Source organism: Columba livia, chromosome 8 (genome assembly GCF_036013475.1).
Source record: "Columba livia isolate bColLiv1 breed racing homer chromosome 8, bColLiv1.pat.W.v2, whole genome shotgun sequence".
Lineage (NCBI taxonomy): Eukaryota > Metazoa > Chordata > Aves > Columbiformes > Columbidae > Columba > Columba livia.
Window position 1 is genome coordinate 31226042 of NC_088609.1, and position 19599 is coordinate 31245640.

At 39.3% G+C, this 19599-nt stretch overlaps 1 protein-coding gene across 2 annotated transcripts in view; it reads left to right on the forward strand.

The window, feature by feature from the left end:
• The window catches only part of HMCN1 (hemicentin 1), a 186274-nt gene that overhangs the window by 52721 nt on the left and 113954 nt on the right, over nucleotides 1–19599 (forward strand). For both annotated transcript variants that reach the window (XM_065072788.1, XM_065072789.1), the window contains exons 7-11: nucleotides 1593–1713; nucleotides 2257–2520; nucleotides 2769–2913; nucleotides 7008–7129; nucleotides 11737–12012. In XM_065072788.1, the coding sequence (XP_064928860.1) occupies nucleotides 1593–1713; nucleotides 2257–2520; nucleotides 2769–2913; nucleotides 7008–7129; nucleotides 11737–12012 (928 nt within the window). The remainder of the gene's footprint in view (nucleotides 1–1592; nucleotides 1714–2256; nucleotides 2521–2768; nucleotides 2914–7007; nucleotides 7130–11736; nucleotides 12013–19599) is intronic.

A 19599-nucleotide genomic window follows, 5' to 3' on the forward strand; every position in this document is an offset into this window, starting at 1 on the left:
TTGTAAGGCTGTCACTTAAGACGTAGAAAAAACTTAGAAAAGTTTAATCACACCATAAATTCTTTATACAGACGCATAAAGCTATAAAAAGAAAACTTTGCTGAATTTGTCTAATGAAATTTTAACTGCCAATTAACGCTTGATAACATGAGTTGTTTGGCACACTTAAATATTTCTTTGTATTGTCAACAGCTGGTTTATATAAAAAAGGCTTTAGTAGTGATTTTTCTGAGGTGAAAGGCTAAGCAAATAGAAGTTGTTTTAATCAGATATACATCAATTTGTCGTAGTGTCTAAATGGCTGTCCCTAGGCAGTTAGTTTTAAGAAACAACTGTGTAATTGAATATTCACATGCAGCTGTGTCAGAGGGTGGTTACTAAACTGAAGGAATTATGTATTTGAGAATGGATCACATAATAGTCTCTAGATGGATAAAGCTCAGTGGAATTGTTTCATTTTAATCGAATAATGTGATTTCTTTTACATTGCAAGTCTTGTGTACTGCGTCATCTCCCTGAACAAAAACTTGGAGTAGGTTCTACTAACTGTGGGTTTGATCTTGGCATAATATATCTTAAATATCACTCTTTGCAGCCTTTTGAAGCTTTATTTTTCTCCTGCCGTTCTGGGGTTTGTCATTGTTAAGTCTGTAAAAATGTAACTCCATGCTCAGTGGAATGCAGCAGTTTTTCTCCTTTTTCCCTAACACCTGTATGGTGAGGATAAAAAGCCTTAGGTTCCCACGTACTCTTGGCAAGTAGCACTTGTCCTTTCCTTTCTCAGCATGGAATGATAGAAAGTAACTTAAAGAAGATAAATCAAAACAATTGTGAGATCGAGGACTTGCATAAAAGCTACCGTGCCCTCAAACAACACAAAACTAAGGCTTTTCAAGGGTGGGTGGGAGTTGTTTGTGATTTGGGCTTTTTTGCGGATTAGACCCAAATGACAAGGTGGAGAGCGGAGGTGAGAGGTGCTTCTGCATCCTCCACCTTCCCACTGAGACCTGGGCTGGGAAAGAGAAGAACCTTTAATAAACAGAATTGATTGAGGTTGGTCTGAACTTGCTGCTTGTTTCATGATGTGCAGTATCTGAGATTTTTGAATATGACTCACTGGTTAATTAGTTTTGCGTATAATTTAAAAGGGAGCTTACTCATAAATAAAAAGGTACGATAAATTATTGTAGCACTGGAAGCAAATTATATCTGTTATCAGCAAAAATTGTAGACTTATTTTTCTGTTGAGTTGTGTTTCAGTTACTCTTTTGTAATATGCTTTATAATGGTAAAAATCCAAACTTCCAGTCAGTCATTTTAATCACTGGTATATGACATGTAGTTGTTGATCTTGTGTCTTTGTGTTATGATTTACCTCACAGACAAATGGTCTCTTTTTCCTGATGCTACAACCGTAGGACCAGCATTTAAAGTAAAGCCTTATGAAAGGTGTTTTTACTTATCACTTTTGGCATAAGCCTCATTTCTGGCTTGTTTTTAATGAAAGCTGAACTCGGTGGATGGATCAGAAACTTTGCAGCTCCTGAAATGCCAGTTATGCCACGTGTTCTTTCCCTCGGTTGCTTTTGCAGACCTCGAGCAGCGGAAGGCACTCTGTTCGGATCACGGGCCTCAGCACCATCGACTTTCGAGCCGGGTTTTCTAGGAAGCCAACGTTAGACTTTAAAAAAACATCCAGCAGACCAGTGCAAGGTTTGTGCCTTTTTTTATTCCATGCTAAACTATAAACATTTTCAGGCCCCCCAAATCAAGTAGAACTTTATGAGGATCTCTCTGAACTTTGTGACAAATCCAGGGCTGCTCTTGGTTGGTTTTTTTGGCCCTTAAACGTGTGAGAGCAGCAGTATTTTTTCATATTAGCTTCATTTTTTATATCCCATAAATCCAGATACTTTTAGCTAAGGAACACCTCAAAATTGCAACTTTATTGCTGTAACCTTTGGAGCTTCAGAAAAAGCCTTTGGCTCTGGGGCATGGGGAGCACTTAATAAAGAGGCTGCTGTTTCAGAAACACCTGTTGGAAATCAGTAATTTTAGCCCTAATCAGTGCCGTGTCACCTGGCACCTAATAAGGAGAGCACACCTTAGCCCAGCTTAGGGTTTTGCTACTTAGGAAGTAAGAGCTGGAGTGGAATGGTGCATTCAGGGGGTAATGGACCATACATATGGAATTTAACCTTTGTTTTAATTTTATATTTTTTTAGCACTTAACAAAGCATGTTTCTGTTTTTCTAGGGATTCCTACCTTCGTGCTGCTAAATACCACAGGGGTCTTTCTTCCAGCCAGAGTAGACCGAATAGAACTCCTGAGTATTACAGGGGAACTTCTGAAGACCTTGCCTGTGAAATATTATCCCGACAGAAAGCCCTACGGACTGTGGAATATTTCTGACTTCATTCCACCAGATGAGGCTTTTTTTGTTAAAATAACGGGCTATGACAGGGATGATTATCTTTTTCAGAGAGTTTCAAGTGTTTCATTTTCCAGTGTTACTCCTGGTAAGAGATTTTTAACTCGCTTTGAATGTACATTTGTTAGATCTGAATCAGTTAAACTCGATATCTGATATCTTTTTCTAACTCACACAAGTACTTTCTGTGCTGTTTTCTTCTAATGTTCTATCTTTAGATCATGATGGACAAATTAATATGACTTAGTGAGAAATTGAATTTCCTTTTAATAAAAGGAAATATAGGATATATGTTTAGTAGCTATTAATCTTTTGGGGAATATTTGCTTTCTTTAGATGCTCCAAAAGTTACAATGCCCACCAAGACTCCAGGATATTACCTACAGCCAGGCTCTGTTCCTTGCCATGTAGAAAGTCTTATACCTTTTACTCAGCGTTTCACTAAAAATGGAGTAACACTAGGAGTGGATCAGTTCTTCAAGTAAGTAGTGAGGGGTTTTTTCCCCCAATACTGTTGTATTTCCTATTTATTTCCTATGATTTCTATTTGTTCTTTAACATTATATACTGCTTATATCCTGTTACTTCTATTCTGTTATTTTTTAGTGATATTCATTAAGGAGGCTCTGTTATATGGAGAAATTATATATGTGTGTGTGTGTATATATATGCATATATGTGTGTGTATGTGTGTGTGTATATATATATACATCTTTGTGAAGGATATACACTCTGTATAGATGATGACATTATATGGTTCTGGCCAAAATCCCCCTGAAATGTGTGCTCTTAAATTATGGTAAACTGGGTGAAAATGTCTAGAAGGCAAATGTTTTTAATTTCTGTTTTAAAAAGTTATGTAAAGTAAATCCATAATTAGCTTTTTTTCCTGGAACTCCTCCTCCTCACCCCAATGATAAATCGATGATTATGGAACATACATTAATTTCCTTTGATTTTAGTGGCCTTTCATAGGTTCTTTAGAAATATATCCTATGACACAGCCTAGAAAATATTCTTCTCCCTAAAATCTCTCAAAACAGGAATTCTTTTACTGAATTATACCAGAAAGATCTTCAGATTTCTGCCTAGAAAATAGATTGTATGCTCTTTCTTGGTAGAATGAGATGAGAAAAATAAATAAATAGAAATATTTATGAAGTCCATCTTGTAATTCCAGTAGTTGGAAACAAAAGGGTACCCTGTGCTAGAAACCAGTGTCTAGGCTACCTCTGTTAGCATCTTGTAAAGCCTGAAACACTTCAGGAGAAGATTGAAATTTAAGTTCTAGCGCTCAATTGCAGGTACATGACTACCAAAATAAATGAAGTCTGAAGCTCCCTTGTACACTGTTGGCAACGTGAAATGCTGCAGCTCTTTTCTTTTCCTCTTAAATTTATGACGTGTCCCTTACGCTCAGTCAGTCCTGGCACATATTTCAGGAGCTGTGTCATTTTTTCCATTATTTAGTTACCAAACCACACACCTGTGTTCCTTTTCACATATCCAGCACCTTTATGATTGGGCTGCATTTTTCATTTTTGAGTTATAGACTAGATGAATGAACAGATCCTCCAAGTTAATTTGACAAAATATATTTCAAGCCAAATATTATTGATCATAGTTAAATAGGAAGTAAATCAGCTTGGCTTGTCTGCATTTTATTAGTAGTGAAGTTCCATACAGGATTTGCCCGGCTTACTAATTCACTGCAGATTTGAGTTGTATTGTTGCTCTGTATTGAATGAGTTTGACCGAGTTTTATTTTGGTGACAACATGTCATCTTTACTCAATTTTTTTTTAATACTTATTTCAAAAAGTAAATGCTTTATAAGTTGAATGTTGTAGTTCTAGTATGATAGTTGTCTGTGTGAAAGTAACATTAGAATAAATATAGGTTAGGCATTCTTGAAGTGAACGTACTTTGAAAATGTTATTTACTTTGATTCAAGAGCTACTGTCAGCTGTAATAATAATTCCTAATTTTAAATGAGTAACGTGTAGGAAAAAGAAGATTCTGTAAATTGCAGCAGCTTTGTTTTTCTAGTTTTCTACATCCTGGAGTGGGTCTAGTAGGAGAACTTGGATTTTGATTAATGTCTTGATGCATTTCTGACAAGTCTCATTTAGGAGGCAAAAAACGGTAGAAAAGCACCTAATTCCAGTGGGAAATTGGTGGGAACTGAGCACCAATGTGTCTTGAAGATCCATTCTGTATTATGAATGGCAGATGCCACCAACCCTGCAAAGGGCAGAATCAGCAAAACTAACATGTGACGTTCTGACAAGGAAGGTGATCCATTAGTTAATGAAAATAATAATAATAACTCTGAATCAATGGATATTTATGGCTGTTAGTCTAGCCTAATATCTGATTTGCTAAACCGTGCAGAATATATCCCTCCAAACTATGTGTCTGCTAGCGTGGTGTGAGTGGAGCTCAGGTTGTAGTTTGTTCCTGTAGCCCCAGGCTGCTGCTGGTGACTTCTTGGGTGACAAGATGATCTGGAGTGTGCTGGCTTGTGGTGACCCTGAAGGGAGGCTGGATACAATGAGGATATCACTGTGCTCTGCGCAGTAACTAATAACCAGGATGTGATTCAGTCTCCAGACTAAGCAGCTTGGCTAAGGGAGTACCTTTGTATTTTCAAGGCTGCCTACATAAGCAGCTCGATCGGCAGGTTGCAGATATTATAAAATGATGTGGGTAAATAAACAATTTGATGCTGAAAGGTGCTGTATTATCCCAGTAACGCATCACAAAGAGTTGTGTGTGGTTACTGCTTTTCAGAGTGCGGGAGATCCCTCGAGGTGTGTATCATGCATTGCTGCCGTTGTTTAATTATTTATTTTTAATAGACCACCACAGGTATCTGTTTGCTAAGCTTTTCCACTCTGGACACGTTTCCTTTTATGCTTCCATTCTCAAGGCTTCCATGTTTGACATCTGCTGTGTAGCAGAAATCAGGAATGAAGAAGAATAGGATTGCGTAATTTCACTTTTAACATACTTTCCATGAAAAAGAGCAGTTTCTCACTTTTTCTTGGAAGAAACTACCTTATTCTTTAGCGTTGACAATTACTGCCATTTCCGTTTGCCAGCATTGTGCTGCAAAACGTCATAATTTGATATATGATATACTAGGTTATCTAGAGTAAAATCTGAAGTAAGAGAGAATGAGTAGGAAGCCATTTAAGGTCACTATAATGTCTTTTGTGGTGTAATTGGATTGTCTGTCTCATGATGCTACAGCATTGAGCTCCCATGCATATTCCAAGTGTCTTTCTCTTGTTCTTTCTGTGTCCTTTAAGGGTTGATAAATCAATCTATTCAGACAAACAAAAGAGAGACAAAGGATTTACTGATTTAGTGTTTTCCCATAACATGGTGATTACTTGCCAAAACTATCAGGGCTGTTTTAGCGCTCATCAGTTTTGTTTATATGCCATAGCAACAGGCCACAGGGAGCACTGGGACCCTGCAGAAGAACCACTGTTTTGCTCATATATGTCATCATCTGTGTGGCTGTTGCACCATTTGTTGTATAAAATGTGGGTTTGAATCTCAAGAAGCTGTAAGAGTGTCTGTTTTTAAGCAAGGCAGCCACCAGTTAATGTAGTTATACTTTTATTCTCTTCTTTAACGCTGCTTGTGATAGACACATGTTATTATTGTCTATCAGTTTTGCCCTCGCTGTGATTTATAGAAAAACTCTGAGTATTTCTCTAGATTCTTGTTACATTATCTTGCTCACATCCCACCTTCCATGTTCAGCCTTGAATCCAGCAATTCTGTCTTTATATTTGTTGCACTGTTTATTTTCGTACAGCTAGGCAATCAATGCGCAGAATATTGGATTATTATAGTTATTGTTGGTCTGAAGTTCAGAAATGCAGCCGGCAGAGCAGAAGTCAGAGCCATCTCCATACAGATACTTCACATTTTGCTGGATTGTATTAATAACTGTTTGGGATGGAGGTAGTTCCTGCAGTTTAGAAAGTACAGAGGCAGCTGCCTGGGTGTTGTCATCTCGTAGCAGGGTGGATTCTGCCCTCTCCACTGTGTGAACCTTATCGTGCATTTACATATAGAAGTGGGGGGAAGTAGCCTATATCTGGTAAAGTACAGGGTCTCCTTTATGTGTAGCCCCTATCTGTTCGAGAAGCTCATGCTGGGAGCATGAACCGTTGTTCCCCTTGCTAGTAAGAGCCACAGGTTGGGTACCACATACCGGCGCTACACAGAAACTTGTCGGTGTTACGGTATCTTCTCAAGTAGTAAATCTAACAACAGAGTATGAGCAGCTGCGTGGATGACTGCGAATACCGTGGGTTTAGTTGTTGTGTGACAACTGTTAACACATGTTAACGGCGTTTGTAGATGTGCAAATGAGATGTTCTGCAAAACTTGTATTTCTTAATTCTTATAAAAAGCCTAACAGTGTATTCATCGGAGGGTCTGTGTTTCCTCTTAAATACTGTAGAAATCTCCTGTGTCCGGAGGCAGGAATCCAAGTTCACATACCTCTTGATTCCTTCAGGAATTTAGTGAGTATGCTCTTTTCTTCCTCCAGAGAATCGTCTAGTATGAGCTGGGAAATTGCCGAGGTCTCCTTGTCTGACGAAGGCTTTTACGAATGTCTGGCAATGAGCAGTGCAGGCACCGGCCGTGCGCAGACGTTTCTGGATGTATCAGGTGGGTCCTTGTCCGTCCTTCTGTGCTGAAATGTGATAATACATTGTGCTGGAAAGCTTCACAGAGATAAATGGCACCTGCGGCCAAGAAACTACACTGTCAGTTCTAAATGCATTTTTAATTAATGAGTTTTTTCTCAGCCACATACACAAAAGTGCTGATTTTTATTCAGCATGCTGGTTTAAAATGTTAACATTGTAATAATTTTAATTAGTTCCTTCTGTCAGGGGGGCTTGCAGAATAGATATGGCCTATAGAAACAGAAGTTGAAATTTCAGATTTCAGTTGTTCTCATTTTTATTTCAAGATATAGCAATGTGTGTTTACTTGTTTGTATGTATTATTGGATAGACAAGGAATTACAAAAGTTGCATTCAATAGTTTTCTGCATTTTTTTAAAGGAGATGCAGTAAATTGTTGGAAATATTTTCTCATATATTACCTTGAATTTTTAAAAAGTGAATAAGGTGAAGGAAGTAAAATTGAGGAATAAATGAGACTAATCACAAAGATAATTTTGAATAAACAGTAGTATTCAGTTGCTAGGCCCAGATTCGCTAGCAATTATTACCCATCCAACAGATGATTCTAACCACTATTTATTGTGGGTTGTGGTTTGGTTTTAATTTAAAATGCTCCTAACTTCATAAAAATCTCAGTTTAAATGGCCACTAGCTATAGCTTTCTGTGATTCTGTGAATAGTGTCATCCTGGTCAAGCTTTGGACACACAAATTTGGAGTCAAAGAAAGGAAGAGAGTAAATTTAGTCTACATTGCTTGTGTACTGTGTGTTGACTGCAGGGACATGGGGATGTTGGTTATTGCCTGCAGATGATGATGTTGAGAGTTCCAATTGCAGATTGGCTAGAAAAGTTTCCAAAGTAAACCAACAGGCTTTAATTCACAAAGTTAATCCTTTTATTCCATCAGAGGAATTCAGTTGCAGTAACTGTAAACCAAGATGCAGCCCAAACACAGATGGAGAAAACATAAAACCAGGTGTGGTCTTGATCTGCTTCAGCAGCCAGTAGAGGTTTTCTGCAGGAAGATGACCAGCAGCAAAAATTGAGAAGAAAATCTTATTTATGTCACGCAGAAGTGTAAACCGTTGCTCTTGGGCAGGGTGGACACTGGAGCTGTTAATTTGCAGTGGCAATGAGGATGGAAGAGCTCGCAACAGCAATTTGAGTTCAGCCTCAGGGTTTCGTATAACTGCTTGTTGTCTTGTATCTCCTGTAGTAGGTAACCTGGGTTAGTTAACCTGGATTATGAATTGTAGAATCACAAAACAGTTAAGGCTGGAGGAACCTTTGGCAGTTACTTAGTCCAACCCGCAGCTCAAAGCAGAATCGATTTCCAAGCTTGATTGTGTTTTTCAGACTCTTGTCCAACGAAAAGTTGAATGTCCCCAAGGACAGAGATTTCACAAGTTCCACGGGCGGCCTTTGGTGCTTAACTACCCCCACTAGGAAAATATTTTGCATGTCTAGTCAGAATTTCCCCTGCTGCATATTATGACCAGACTCTCATCCTTTTTGTTTGTGCCTTGAGAAGACTCAAATTTTGTATTCTCTAAAACAACCCACTCAGCAATTGAAGAAGGTGACTATATGTCCCTTCACCTCTTTCCCAGGCAAATATGTTTTGCTGCAGTGTGAGCAAATCCAAAGAAACCAGTGTGATATTGTTGATTGCATGCAAGGCAAAGTTTGTAGAGAAACAGCTCTTACACCAAGTGGTAAATTTGAGGAGAGGAACATCCTTTTAGTCACACAAAGTACTTGAGTAGAATTGAACAGTAACATCGCTAGTTACCAAGCCCTCACTTCAAAGTGCTGCTTTATCCTTTGCCTACGACAATCCTTCAGGCCGACAGGGTATTCCCCTGTTTGGTTCAATCCATGTTTTGGAGGACCGGAAGCTGTTATATTCTGCACCAGACATTGTGGGCATAGGGATTCTTGGTCTGGAAGTTGCAATAAACTTCCTTATCACAGAGAAAACTGAAAGAGTATCCTAACTTTTTTCTTGTGATATGGGTAGCACTTGAAAGTCAAGAGTGACGAGGGGGGAAATTCTTGTATCCTCTCATTTACAGAGCACTGAGAGATCGGCTGAAACCGGCTCGCTATGTAAACATGAGGAATTAGTTCTGTTTTGAGCCATGCAGAGGATTAATGTGAGAGCGATGCTTTGAAATGCTTGTGTACAAATATTTGGAAGAAAATTACTTGAAATTTCTTCTTTAAGCAGAGTAAACAATCTTTTCAAGTATTCTTAGTTTGCTCAGCTGACAGACAGTATATCACAGATAATCCATTTTGTCAGCTGCTGTGTGAAAGGCGTTGGAGCTGTGTCAACATTTGCTAGTTTCAGAAAAAGCAAACACTTGAGCTTGTCTTTGTCTCGCTCATTAAATCTTTAAAATGGCAAATGGCTTGTCGGCTTGTGGAAGCCCCTTAACTGGAGTGCTCTGGGTACAGGGGATTCTGCTCAGAGCTTGGCTGGGGGATGCTGTGTGTGCACTCTTGTGGTAAGAAGCTGGTGTAGTCCATCAGACTGATATTCAGAAATGGGGATTTTAGTCCTGTGCGGGCCTTCATCGCTCTCTTTTCTAAGCTTAAGTAACATACTTGGTGATATGCCCATGGAACGCACTAGGAGATTTGTCATTTCTTCCAAACAAAACAAAACCTGAAGTGCAGAGGAGAAACTCCATTTTCAGTAAATAAGCAAGTCTAGCTTTTCTTGCCTCTGCATGTGTTAAAATACACAGTTTTGGTAACAAAAGTGGTTGCTGTTGGGGATTGTGTTTCTGGGGCAGCAGGGCTGCACACCCAGCATGTGAGTGATTCATTGCCCTGCACAGATCGAGCCCAACACTTGTGACCCTCGTCTGAGACTCCACAGGAGACTTGAGTGAGGAGGAGTTATGGCTGGCCCTGAGCTTGGGAGTGACTTTCACCCTTAATAAATACAGGCTTTCTTTTTATTCCTTGTTATTCTTGCTTTTCTTAGGATAATAGTTTTTTTGGTGTATACTGATAAAGATGTGGTCTTGCTCTAACAGCTGTCTTATTTCTGCTAAAGCATCCCACTCAGAATATAATTCAGTAAGAATCAGTCTGGGGAAAACTAAATGGAATTAATATATATATATATGTGTATATATATATGTTTTTAGTGGGAATTCATAAAGTGATACATACTGCATTTTCTTTCTCTAGCATTGAAATGTTGCCTCCTTTATCAGTGACATCTCAAGAAGGATCAGGATGACTGCTCCTATTTTACGCATCTGTGGTTTCAAAGTTTAATTCCAGTACAAAATTATTGCAGCTGCTTTCTTCCAGGAGTGGGATAGATCAAGGATCAAAAGTGTGCCGATAAGTAGAGTGGAAAGCAAATAGTAACAAATAGTGGAAGTTACAATGAAAAATAGGATACGAAGGAAAATATAATAAAATTGGTACCTAAGATTTGAGTGGAAACTTTTAAGGGATCTTTTAAGTGACTGCAGCTCCAGAATGGAGAGGGAGTGAGATTACACAGAGTTAAAGATTTAATAAGACAGGACAGAGTGTGATGATCAGGTGCAGGCCTTGGTTGGACAGGAGTACTGATTGGTGATGTTTTGCATGCAACAGTCCCCTTTTATGCCCCTTTCTGCCTGTTCCTCCCCAGTTCACTTCCCCAGCATATTCCTTCAATGATTTGCTTAGTTCGACAGCATCCCCCCACATATTTGGGACCCCAGGTTTGTGTCCTCAGCAGTAGAAAATTCCAGGTTGGCTCCTCTTTGAAATGATGCTTGTAGCTTCTTGATAGCCCATCAATCAGCATGATAAAGTTTGTTTCTTGTCATTGTTTCTACTGTTGTTCATCTGTCAGGCCTGTGTCTCCTTATACTGTGTTTATTACCTCCCCTTTTCCTTATCCTACTTGACAAGGTCCTTGATCAAATAAAATTAAGGGAACGGATCCTCTATCCTTCTGCATGCCCTTATAGAAACCATCATGGAAAGAACTTAATAATTATCCTTAGAGTAACTGTTGACTTGGTTTCATCGTTGCTATTAGAAGACCTTGCTAGTAGTGTGTTTTTCTTTCATACACAAGTCTGTAAGAATTTAGTGTGTAGCTCAGATTCTGTCATGCGTGGTCACACCTCAGTCAGAGATCAGGCACTGAGACCTGGTGGTGGCCCTGTCTCTTGTCTCTTCCTTCTGGTCCTGTGCTGCTCTCATCTCTTGGTGGCTTCTCCAGTGCTAGATGAGCTCAAAGAACATAGTGCTGCATCTTCTCTCGTACGTGGCGCGATCTTCATCCTGCACAACACACTGGTCTTGACCTAAATCAGCTGTGTTCTTGTGATCTAAGTTCCTGTTGGGTAGTTTAGCATCAGGGAATGAGGGTGCTGCTCTGGCTTGTGGCTTCAGCAATGTGAAATGAAACTAAATATTAAACCAATATTACCTTATTTATTTTTAATTTTTTTATACTACAGTTGACTTGAAGCTGTTCATCCAGAATCCACAAATGAAGCAAAGACTCCCAGCCCTTTTTCTTTTATAATTTTATTCTGTATTCTGTTCTTTCTACACAGAGCCCCCGCCCATGATTCAGGTTCCTAATAATGTCACGGTTGTCCCTGGCGAAGGAGCCATCTTGACTTGCCTCACTTTAAGCACGGTGCCTTACAATCTCACCTGGCAGAGAAATGGCTGGGACGTGAGGCTTCAGGAGCCCCTGCGAATAAGGATGATGAGCAACCTGTCCTTAGAGGTGAAGGCTGTAAAGCTCACAGATGCTGGCAAGTACAACTGCATTGCTTCCAACGAGGGTGGATCTACCACAGCATCGGTCTTCCTTACAGTGCAAGGTAATGAGGAAACTGCATGTTAAACTTACTCTGTCATGCTTTATATTTTCTTTATCTTGTGAGCTGTCTTTCTTAGTAACTTTTGTATTTTATTTATGCCTATTTATAAAAACACTCAGAGACGGACAGAACATTATGTAGTTCTTTCCTGTTTTAAAATGGCAGCAAACAATACTAGTGCTCATTTTGTGAAACCGCCTTGTGCTTCTCTGAGCCGTGGTTTGAACCTCCCCCTCCTCTAACTGCATATTTAACTGCTCTGCAAGTGAACGGAACCTGAGTTTGTTTTGGTGTGTCTCATAAAGAGCAGAGCACAGGAATAGCTGCATATACCGCTCCCCAATATTTGTAGCCAGCCTCTACTTTGAGAATATTTACAGGCTGGCTATGTGGATTGTTTTTTCAATGAACCTATAACTATAGTTGTATATGTGTAACTCAACTGGTAAAAGTTTCTGTGTTCATCTGGATTATTTTATATCTCTGTAGCAGAATAGTACTTCTAATTTTTTTATGTGTATTATATTATTGTATCTGTTTTATAGTGACAATCAGTATAACCGAAGAACTAATCACGATTTTATAAAGGGGTAGATTTTATGAAGGCAAAGACTCTAGAAGTATCTCAGAACTGAAAGCAACAGCATGGGTGAGACCAGACCATGCTTCTCATCAGGAACAAATTTCAAAAAAATATGTATAAAGCACTAATTTGTCTTGGAACTAATTGTTTTAAAATTTGAAAGTACTGCAGATATCTCTCCATTTGCCTTGGTCACGAGGAGGTTTGAACCTTTGGGTAAGAGGATGCAGAACTTAAACTAGTTAGAGAGAAAACTATTCTGTCTGCTTGTTGGTGACTCTGCCAGGATTTCTGCTTGCTGATGATGCCAGGTCATATTCTATGCAGAGTGAATAGCTCTGTTAACTTTGCTGCTGTAATTCTAGTACTTTGTTAACTAGTGGAAAACTGTGTTATGGAAGAAGAAAAATTGACTGGAATTGCCTGTCTCAAGGTGCTCCAAACACAGAAGGGTTGAAAGTGGAGTTCTTAACACTTACTCTAAACGGATGTAGCTTTTCATATAGGAAGAACATATTGCTTTCCCAAAGCACAATAAGTAGGTGTGCAATCAGTTTTGTAGGACCTATTACAAAATACAGCGGGGCGAAGTGTTTCTTCATTGATCTGTGTGAATTACCCTTAGATGGCTACAGCAAAGTTACAACTGTCAAATTTCTGCAAGGCCAAAGGAAAAAAAAGCCATGAAAAAAAACCTCAACTTCCGTACATTTGGAAATCTTAGTTTTAAATTCTACAGGATTTTTCCATCAAGGCAGTCATTGAAGAGTGTCAAAGGCAGCAAGACAAGCATCCCTCTCCCTCCTTCATCTCTTCCTGGGAGTTAGATTTTCCTCCCTCATGGCTATAGACCAGCTGGGAGCTTTAACACAATGACCAAATTACTTCTGGCAGCTTTTTATAGTAAAGCTAAAGAAGTTTACTGCTGCCACAGCAGAATATTGAGTTTCAAATCGCTTATATATGTAGAATGATTCTATTAAATAGTTGGGAATTAGGTTTTGGCTGGTACCGGTATTGCTGACAGCTTTAAAACATGTCTGAGATAAGCCTCTTGGACAGTTTAGACAGGCTTACTTGAGAGTCTGAGTTGTGTTTTCTTTCATTTCTAATGAAAGATGCTTAGAACAGAATAAATGTGTAGGAAACACTAAGCTGCAGCCGAAGTGAGATTTGTGCAGTAGTATCTGCCTCTGTTTGTTTGGAAAAAGTATCCTCCTGCCAGCTTTTCAGTTCGCTGGATGCAGAAGCTGAATGGTATCGGGATGGTAATATCCACTATTATTTGTAATCATTTCAGTTTGCTTGGTTAAAATGATTTCTGGAGGTATTTTGGAGTGTGATTGTGTCATGTACTATCTGGAGCACTTGTTAGCGTCTAGAATAGTATTCAAAAGAACAGTTTCTATTTGGCAGCAAAAGAGTAAAGGGTGGCTATATGTAAGAAGTAAAAGCTTTATAGGGTGGTTATTAACATTCAGAAGAAGGAAATTTGAAGTCTTGTTAATAGATTGAGATGGTTCGTGCTTTGTGTAGCTGCAAGTATTTCGGCATGTCCAATTAAATTCATATTGAAGCCCTTTATTATTGTTGGGACGGTTCCATGTAGATCTCTGAATTCTGGATCATAAGAGAATAAACACTGCTTTCATTCCCACTTTTTCTGGAGTGGGAGCTAAGGCAGAGAACAAATGCTGGTAGCTCTAAAAATAACCCAGCCTCTGCTTTACATGCTTAAGTGGATTGTAATAAACCCGTGTTTTGAAAGCTTTTGGTTGGATGCTGTCGTTTCTGAAAAAGAACACTCATCTCATTTTTGTGCCAGCAGCTGTACAAATACAGACTGAAATCTTGAATGAGAATTGACTTTTTGCCCCAGTTGCCTGTTCTGTATTAAGAAGAACCCACTATACTAAGTCACTAATGGTTCCCCACTAATACTGAGCACAGCTAGATGAGGATGCTGTTTAAAACTTGTGCTTATCTATGGAGTGACAGTATTTTGCTCAGAGTAATCTGAAAAGTCACTGGATGCTGGTTTACATTATAATTTCAAGGCGTGTAAGCTCTGAAGCCATCCAGGATTGCGCTGCTGCTGCTTGGGTGCTGGGACTGACTTTCAAAGTACGTGTTCATCTTTGGACATGGTTAAATGGTGGCTACAGAGCATGAATTGCCCAAGTTCTCCCAACAGATTTGCCTTGTATGGAAATAAACATATTTTTAAGGGCATTTACTACTTTTTCAGATCCTTCATATAATTTATCAGAAGGAGTGTGAAACATTGATCCTGTAAACTTTTCAGTGATCTATTTCTCACTGCTGAGGGAAATTCCATGGCTGTGTGAGCTTCCTTCCAGTTTGTCAGTCTTGTAGGCAGACTTTGAGTTTGCTATATGGATATTTATCAGATTGAATTAATATGGAGTGTTTTGGTAACTTGATGTTTTGTTCTTGATGTTTTCATATGTATATGTAATATCAATTTAGGAAGGCATTTTGAGGAATGTAAGCTTTTTTTTTTTTTAGAAATTGAAATAGCATGCATGAAGAGATTGATTTTTGTGGGGTTTTTGTTTGTTTATTTTCTTCCCTCTCCAAGAATTTCAAATACACAATTAAAACTCAGATCCCTGAAATTTGGGTGATACTAAATGTGTTTTTACGGCAGTCTTGGTTTTTCATGTTTTCTGGTGTAACTAAGAGTAGACAACGAAGCACTTCTTTTAATGATTGCAATTGTCTCTTGCCTCTACAACACAGCCATATAGCATATAGCATATAGAAACTTTGTTGGCGATTAGTAGAGCTCTTTGAGTTCAGTAATCTCAGCTGGTTCTGTCCATAGCATGGTGGGTTTCCTTTACCTGCTATGTTGAACATTTAAAAATGTATAAATGCCTGCCTAGTATCACCATCACATCTGAAAGGTGTTTTTAGCATCTGCTTACAAGTAGCACTGTTAAATAAATTGAGAGTGATCTGTGCTAGAAACACCTAAGCTGTACCTGAAAGACCTAAGCATACATGTTATGTGTTCCACCTGCCTGCATCAGAAATAAAGTGTGTATGTAACCTGGGCATTAAAGAACTGCCATTGCTGTAATAACAGTCTGCTAAGTGTTCTTTTGTCAAGCCAAAAGGTGACAAGAGCTGTCCTGCTGTGTAAATGGAGCCAGCTATGGTCGCTGTGCAGCGGGGGAAAGCAGGACCTGCCCTGGGAACACTTACCAGCCAACTAGTAGCTTGAAATGCAGGCTGCAAAAAAGCAGCCCCGGACACCAGACCGTGTATGTGTCTTGGCTCAACCAAAGCAATGGCAATTCTCAGGTACGTTCCAGACAATGAGCAGCAACCAGGACTGAATGACTTTGAGCATGAACGTGCTTATATCTGGAATAATTCTGCCTAGATAGACAGAAGGTAAATTGCCTCCTTGGCATAACCCAGTGCTCGCTTCCCTGAATGTCCTCCGCTCTTTTTCTCTGAGAAGACACAATACAGAAATAAAAACCTTTGTCTTTCAGATCTCTGTATAACTGATAGTGTGAATATCATTCACTTAGATCCATGGATAATGGGCAAAGAAGAATTTGTTATACTGTGCTGAGTTCTTTAAACATGGAGAAAACAAGAAAGGGGGTAAAATTCAAGTGCTTGTGCTTTACTTGCCATTTCAAATTTAGAAAGTTAATGAAATACAAGGTGTCTGTCCTAAAGAATGAAAAGCAGTTTAGTGCCTTCTGTGCTTCTTTCTAGGCTGTTACTTGGAACTGTCTGAGAAGATGAGTTGATATTTTTTCCAGGCTCTGTATTTTAAAATTCCTACCCCAAATCTGTTAGCACTGTGGCACTTCCACCTCTGTTAGAGCAGAAAGTAAAACAGTTGAACTCTCAGGAATGTTCTTTGATGGAAAAGTCAGTATTCTTTGAAAGAACGAGCTGAATCAGTGTGTATCCTCGGTGCTAATTATCATTTATAGCAGGCTCAATGATAGCAATTCAGCTGTTTTTTGGAAATGAGCCTCTTGCACAAGAAATGCAGGTGAGCAGGAATTACCTGAGCAGCCTCTCCCGAGTTCTCCCACTCAAGAAAATTAATGAGGTTCATTTGTCTTCACACAGTTGCTGTTCGTAAAAGGTTCCTTCCTACATTCGGTTAATTGGGGAAATTGTTTGCATTTTTGGAGCAGTCACTCTTATGGCCTGATTTCATGAGTTGGCCTGGATTTATTGTTCGGGAGGTTTCTTTTGGTAATATTCTCTGATTGACATCCTCTATCAGTACAAAAGCAGGACAAAAAAACTCTCTCATCCAGCTAGAAATTTCTTTACATTTTCTGTCTCTTATATAATTAATCACAAACTCAACTAAATAAGTGATGATTAAGCTTTTGTAATTTTTAATAGTGTTCAGAGTTGGAAGAGTTCTTACTCCAAAGAGTTCTAACTTCATGAAAGACAAAGCATTAAGGTATCAAATAAAACAGGAAATTAGTGTCTTGCATCATTTGATTTCTTGGTCTTGCTTGTTTTCTTGCTGCTTTCTCCGAGAAAATGTCAGCCTTTAGAAGGATTTTTAAGATGAGTTTTTGAGGAATGGAACCATAATATTTTTAGAGATTGGTACTTCTAGATGTCTTCTGGTCTACCCAAACGTCAAGGCAATACACCGTATGGATTGCTTCGAAACAAGCTTCTTGCAGGATATTTGATCCCCGTTGCTACAACAGTTGATAAAAAGCATGAGGAAATAATGAATTAAACTGTTAGGTATTGTTGGATTGGCGACTCTTCCCGGAGGGCGGTGTACAGTCCCTGGTAATTCATAGGAGCATAAACAAGTTCAGTATCGCATTTCAATATAGCGAACTGTCTCTCTGTCATGTGAATATGCGGGCACATTCCCTGAGAAGAACCCCCGAAGTTCATGTTGTCAGAGTCCCCTATTTCCCTTTGTGCAAAGTACTGGTTTTCCAAGATGATGTTTCTTTATCTACAGCACCTCAGTGCTGCTCTGCTGGAGCAGGAAGCCTGAACTATTTTGTTTTCATTTAAAAAGGTGTTTGCCAAGTGTTTTTTCTTGAGTCTACAGCCTTCCAGGGCTGAGTATGAAGCCAGTACAGGGGCATAAGAAGGAAGGAACCTGTTTCCTTCTGTGAGTCTTTCTTCTGCAGGGACCTCGCTGTCAAGGCCAGGTGTGTGGTATGTATGGTGTCTCGCCATTTCTTTGTGGCCTCTTGTTCACAGCTGGTGAATAATTATCATATGCTTAATTTTTCCTGATAGAGTCTGCATGTGGTCAGTGAATGCCAAGCTACAAGGAAGCTCAGGAAGGTTGTGAAAAACAGCTTTGGTGAGAATCCTCTGAGTGTAGTGCTTATCTGTGTGTCTTTTGAGAAGTAGTTTTTTTGGCTACAGAGAGAAAATTGTCTTTCACAGCATCGTTTCTTGGAGTGGATGCTGCATCGTATTATTCATTACAATATATGAATATATCACAGCAGAGCAACTGGTTCTGTCAGTGGTAGCAAAGAGTGCTGTTGGCATTGGTGGCGTTTCAGCTTGTGTGTACTCCTGGGCTAAACAAGAAGAACATTCCAATAATACTTCCCTTTCACCCTCTAGAAGTTAAATTTGTGCTTGGAAGCTTTGTGGAGAGTCTCCCCAAAATAACCACGAACTGTGCATCTTGTACCTGAGTGAGCGCATAAGCAGTTACGGGAACAGATGTTTCTGTGGTGCGCTGTGCAGCGATCTCTATTGAACATTTTGATCTCAATGCTGTAACAAATCTGTTCTCAGCTTGCTGTTCAAACAGGAGCCTGTGTCAGTTTTTCTGTTCATTTTCAGTTTTTCTTCCACACCTCTTTCATTTGCCAGGTGAATAAAAGTATAGAATTGAATATTGATTCCAATGCAAGTTGCTAAACCATGATTTAAAAATAATAGAAACCAGATGAACAGGGAGGATTCCCTTTGTGAATGTAGTAACAGGTTATGTGTATTTGTGTTATTATTTCATCACAGGGGATATAATTCTATATAATGTGAAATCTGTGCCTGATCTGACCTCAAAGTGGAAATCTACGCTCTGGGAGGAATTCTTCAGTATCCACATAACCCCAGTCTTCTGTCTCACTCACTGACATATGTTAATGGTTATCGCAATAGTAAAGCTGGATATTTCCACCCCACTCATGTTCAAATCTTCTCCCTGTGCGACAAAGAACAAAGCAAAAGAAATCAAATTGAGGTGTCGTACAAGAGAGCCCATCCTGCCTGCCTTGGGGCAACAAAACAAGGTGGCAAATCAGTGGCAAACGTGGTCTTACTCATTCTAGCTGGTAGCTAGAATCATATTGCTTATATGTTAAATACAAACATTTTTTGTGCCTTCTTCTGCTTGCCTGATATCATTGTGTGAAAATAACCGCATGGGTGACAGTGTATTGCCAAAGCACGATGTGTAATTAGCATCAGAGACAAACAATTTCCTAATATCAACATGGGACTAGACCTTCCCCAAGATCAGAGCATGCAGAATATCTCCCACTGTCTCTTGGCAGGATTTAAACCAAAATAAAAATAGCTGAGAAAGCTGTGCACATCATGAATCACTCGAGGACAGTTCTGTAACTCGCACTGATTTGTTGCCTCTCCCTGTACCCTCTGCTGTGGATTGAATCCTCGTACTAGTGGAACTATGGCTCTGCCTTCCTCTGGTGCCGTTCCACTGGGAGCTCAGGGATTTTGGAGCTCTTACGAAACACAGGAGGGACTTCTCAGACCCTGAAGCTCTTTATTAAATCTACTGCACCAGTGAAAAATTGATGAACTTGGCAAAGTCTAATGGCCATAAATTTAAGAAATAAGGCACTGTATGCATCTGGGTTTACAATTTTGCAACTCTGTGCAAATCAGTTGCTGTTTATTATTTAATTTATTCATTGTCTTTGGCAGTGTAGCTGTGTGGTTTTGCATATACTTACAGCCTTTACAAG